This window comes from Hydra vulgaris, chromosome 04 (assembly GCF_038396675.1).
Source record: "Hydra vulgaris chromosome 04, alternate assembly HydraT2T_AEP".
NCBI classification, from domain to species: Eukaryota; Metazoa; Cnidaria; class Hydrozoa; order Anthoathecata; family Hydridae; genus Hydra; species Hydra vulgaris.
The window spans coordinates 30,177,501-30,182,779 of record NC_088923.1 but is presented as its reverse complement, the minus strand read 5'-3'; the positions used below and the strand labels follow the sequence as shown (position 1 = coordinate 30,182,779).

The following is a 5,279-nucleotide window of genomic DNA, read 5'->3' as shown; positions in this document are numbered from 1 at the left end:
CAAGTCGTATAGGTTTAGTTTATTTTAAAGAAAAAATCAACAAAGTGAGGTCAGCAATAATATTTATAACTTTTTTTGACCAAAATGAATTTTGGTAAATTTTAGATATATTAAAGTAGATAAAATTACGCTTCGAATGATACTAAATTCATTTATATCCAAATTTTGTCCAGGTTTGCCCTTTTTTAGACTTATTTTGACTAGACTAACGAGCCCACCTCAAGGGAGTGAATAGAAACACAAAAAATGGTAAGCACATTAAAAAAAATAAAGTATAAGAATTTTTAATATATTGAATTAGCGAAGCAATGATGCTGATGTGCAATGCCTAAACAGATACAGTTTTTGGGGGATATCGTGAAAACAGTTCCGTAAATTACAAAAGGGTTGGCATGCCTCATAAATAATAAATACCTAAATGTAAAACATCTAAGTCCGAATACTATTATAATCGAGCAATTTGCACGATTCCCAAAGTCTAATACTAACTAAAACGATGCATTTCTTCAAAATTTATATCAGATTATGCGTCCTTATTTTTCAAAACCTTTCGTAACCCTCTTTCTTTTTTTGGCGTAATTTCTTCGTTGTCGCCTTCGTACTCTCTATCACGTTGACTGCTATAATGCAAATGATGATGAGATGATCTTTTGATTTCTTTTTCACGTTTGGTCATTTGCTAAATATTAAAACCAAAAAATGTAGCAATATTAAGTTTTACGATAATGCCCAAGTATGATTTTATATATATATATATATATATATATATATATATATATATATATATATATATATATATATATATATATATATATATATATAGCTATATAATATATAACTGAATGTATAATAAATAACTATCTAAATATTAATAGCACAATGAATATTATTAGTGCGCATAGTTACGCCTATTATTCGTATTGTTAATTACGGTTCTGTATTCTGTAAAATACACTAATTCTTAGTTTTTAAGTAGTTTCTAGACTTTTTTATGCGCGGATATATGTTCTATGCGGTCTCTCGAGTAAGGTCAACAAGCAAATTAGAGCTAATATGTTCTTATTTTCAAGAAGAATTGATGTTGTTCATTGTTTAAAATAATAATTTAAATAATTGTTTGTTGTTGGTTGTTTTTATTTTCTAATTTTTATAGCCTGTTTTCATTTTTTAGAAGAAGTTAGAACTAAAATGAATGGTAAAATAGTTTTTTGAGTACAATGTTTCTTTTTTAGTAAACTGTTTCAGTTTTGTCGTTAGTATTTTTAGAGCATTTTAAGCAAGTATTGTTTTATTTTCTAGAGCAGTTAAGAAGAGCTGATGGCTTTTTTGGTAAGTTCAATTCATTTTCTTATTTATATATTAAGATTATTTTTTGTAGAAAGAATAATGACAATAAAATTTTATTTATGTATTTAATATGAAAAGTTAAATAAAGTAAGACTGTTGTTGTTGATCATGTAAGTTTATATACATAAGTTTGCGTTTATTTCAATTTATTTTATATTTCTCTATATCTATATGTAATATTTTATATTCTTAGGAAAAATAATAAGGAATAGAAAAGTAAAAAAAAAATCTTCTAGAATTTGTCAAAAGAATGTTGTGTTACGCTTTATTTTAAGGTATATGAATACGTATTTATTAGAAATTTTTAATTTTGTTCTTAAATGGTTTCAATTTTTTCATTACAATGATGTGAATTGTAGTCTGCATTCTTTGTTACATTAAAAATAGTTGATGCTAATAAATGTTGTTTTATAGTTGTTAAAGGTTTGCGTATATGTTTATATTATGCTCAAAGTTAAAAAGTTTTTGATAAATACATGTGGTGTGGTATAAATACATAAATGTGTTTAAATATGTATATAATGTATATATTTAACCTTTAACATATTTAAACACATTTATTGTGTTTATAGTTGATACATATGTTTATATTATGTTGTTTCCATGTTTTCAAAGTGCTACGACTTGGTAAACGTGTAGAGCAAGATTTGTCGACCTTGCCAGCCAAGTGATGTACTTATAGAGAGAGTTACACAGCAGTGTTTAGTGTCAACTTGTGACTGCTTTCGGTCTGGGTGTTTTCAAGCCTTTATTATTAATTATTCTAAAAATACAAAATAATGTATTTTAATAACACTTTGCATAATGTTGTTTCTTATGTTCTGTTATATATGAAAGTTATGTTATATGCATATTATATTAACTTATGATGTGTGCTATTGTGTGTTGTTGCTGTGATGTTGTTTTTTTGTTATCTTTTGAGTTGATAAACATTTGGCTTACCTTCATTGGGTGTCTATTGTTAAAAATGATAAATAGGTAATTTTATTATTAAAAATCACAGTCTTAAATCATTCTCTAAAAACCTAGGCAAATTATTTTGTCATATATGCAATTTATTTTATCTCAATTTGATTTTTTGTCTTTAGCGCTGTTTATTATATGATTTGCTATAAATAATTTGGAATCATGATGTACCAGCATAAATTATTTTCTAAAAGCTAACATGAAATAATAATATTTAACAACTACTACTCTGGTAAATCACAACAGTTTTTCTCTATAAGGTACATTGACTTTCATTTTTTGTATGTAATGTTTTTCTTATTTATTTACTTATTCACTAGATATTTTATTTTAGATTTATCAGATTATGTATTTATGTTGTACATAATACATAATCTGATGAATCTAAAGCTAAGTTAATTTTTTTTCAAACATCTCCTAGCTGATATATATATATATTTTTAAAGTCATAAGAATATTGTATTGTATATGTAATCTTAGGCCAAATCAAGATGTTCCGCCGACATATTGTCAACTATACATCTATGAAGCACTTTCAGCAGTAAATTTTAGAATGCGACAATGTGGTTATGATCTTTGCTTAAATGGTTAAATGTTTCGATTGCAAAATTTTATTAGTGAAGAAAACCCAATTTCTTCTGCATTTAAAAAACATAGCTGAAGTGGAAGATACAATTTGCAGAACAGCTATAGAAGGTTGCTCAGTCTCGGTTATAAAACTGACTTTACTTGAAGGGCCAGATAGACGTTGCTATAATCTCCTTTCACATGATGTTGCAGTTGTATTTGTTGGCAAAGATGGTGCTCCACCTGCTTCCAGGGAAGTTGTTATTTACCCAAGAGGTCATCCTCTTAAAAATATATCAAGTATGTTTACCAACTTAGATCCTATGGTTTATTCTCTATTTTTTCCAAGAGGTGATGCTGGTTGACATTATCAATTGGTTCACCACCCTGAATGTGCTACATTGGTTAGAAATCATGCTACATTTCTCAGTATTACAATTATAGACTTTTAATTAGACAATTAACCTAAACAGAGAAGCAAGCAGTATGATGCCTTACACAAACATGTAAACGACCTTGGAAATGATCATAATATTAGACCAGGCTGCTTTGTAGTTTTGCCATCAACAATGTAACAAGTCCTATAGCTTTATTTAATTTTTTTAAATGAAAAAAAGTTTTAAATAAAAGTTTTAATTAAGAAAATGTTTGTTCCAGGTTTTTTGCTTTTCTGTTTATATTATTGCTTTTCTGTTTATATACTTAAAAAAAGGCATGGATTTCAATTAATCTTAAGTTAAAATATAGTCTTTAATTAGAAAAGATCACAATTTTTAAGATTCTTTTACATTTATTTATTATCCAATTGTAACAATAGTAATACTACTGGTAGTATGTTTAAAGAATACAGTGAAGTTGAAATGGCTATTAATAGGCGAAGAATTTATTTGGGTAAATTATAATATGCAAAAATAATTGTTGTCCAAATGAAAGAGATAAAGCTAGGCAAGGTGAAATTAGTTATTGCTGAAATGTAAAATATGCTACTCGGCAAGCAGAAAACTAACTTGTCAGAATTCAGTGTCAAGCAGTGTTAATGTTTGTTTATTTGATTTTAAACACTTTAGAACAATACTAAAAATGAATTTTACTAATTATAATAACAGTTGATAACAGTTTTAAATTAAAATGATTTAAAATTTTTTTATAAATTCAAACATAATTATGTTCTTTTTTTTTTAGTTACCTTTGTCATTACTTGATTGTTTTGCTTACTGTTGAAACATGGTTTTAATTTTGTAAATTTAATGATATGAAATTTACTCTATTAGTCATTAGTCAACAGTTAGAGAGAAGCTGGAACTTCAAATAATAAAGGTAAAAATAGTTTTGTTTACTGGTAACTTAATAAAACCAGTTAATATTATTTATTGCGTGTCTTTTACTTTTTTTAATATGCCGCTTTGGAAACACTTTCTTTCCCTCTCTCTCTCTTAGATGAGAGTTAAATGAGCATTAGTACAGGGAGCATCAATGAAACATGTAATTACTGAGCTCTTACATATTTCTTAATACCATAATTGATAATGACCATGTATATAAAATATTTTACGGGTTGCTTGCTATTTTATGATATAATTATTCAAATTGTTTAACCATAATTGTTAAATATTGAAACAAATAAAATCTTTTTAGTTCAAGTATTTTAGTTGATAAATCTTATTAATTTGTGGTGTTATTTAGCTGTGTTTTTACGTTCATAATCTTTTCTTTTTTAATTATTTTAGAGAAACATAGTAATGTCTGTAATGTGTGCTTACAAATACCTTATGCTATGCGCTATTGTTTCTGTGTTTTGTGTTGATAGAGCTGGGCTGTTATAGCTATTTTTTTAATACTTTATATTTTTTGTTATATTATTATCTATTATATTCTACTAACAATAAAATGCAAATGATACTTTTGTAATAACAAATTGTAACTATTTTTTATTTCTTTTTTTAGGTGTTGGCAGGCTTTACTTGGCTTTCTTTTTATGGTACCTGCTGTGTGTAACAGATTTTAAAAAGAACTTAACGATATTAATGTAGTATTTTTTTGTCGTTAACTATAAGCAATGATTTAATTACTAAAAACCCGTATTACGGGTTGCTTACTGCTAGTATGTATAATTACTGCATAACTTATTAGCGGTGTGATCAAAACTAAAAATAATAACTATTAACATATCAATTTTAACAATATATAAACATATTGAATAATTTTTAAACAAGTATTACATTGTATCGTAGAAAACTGTATAAAGAAACGATAAAACAATATCGTGAGGTTGTTAATACAAAAATACTTTTGTTAATATAAACAACCCCGCAAAATTGTTTTATGGCTCAGTATGAACGGGGTAAAAAGAGTCTACTAATTTTAGTCAAACTAAAAAGTTAATCTACTAATTTTATTTA

The 5,279-nt window shown here is 26.2% G+C and overlaps 1 protein-coding gene across 1 annotated transcript in view; it reads right to left on the bottom strand.

Annotated features, from left to right (window-relative positions):
- Positions 1–273: 273 nt before the first annotated feature.
- The window catches only part of LOC100202105 (phosphatidylserine synthase), a 65,065-nt gene continuing 60,059 nt past the window's right edge, over positions 274–5,279 (bottom strand). The window contains exon 12 of the mRNA XM_065796029.1: positions 274–679. Coding sequence (XP_065652101.1) covers positions 524–679 — 156 coding nt within the window. The 3' untranslated portion in view covers positions 274–523. The remainder of the gene's footprint in view (positions 680–5,279) is intronic.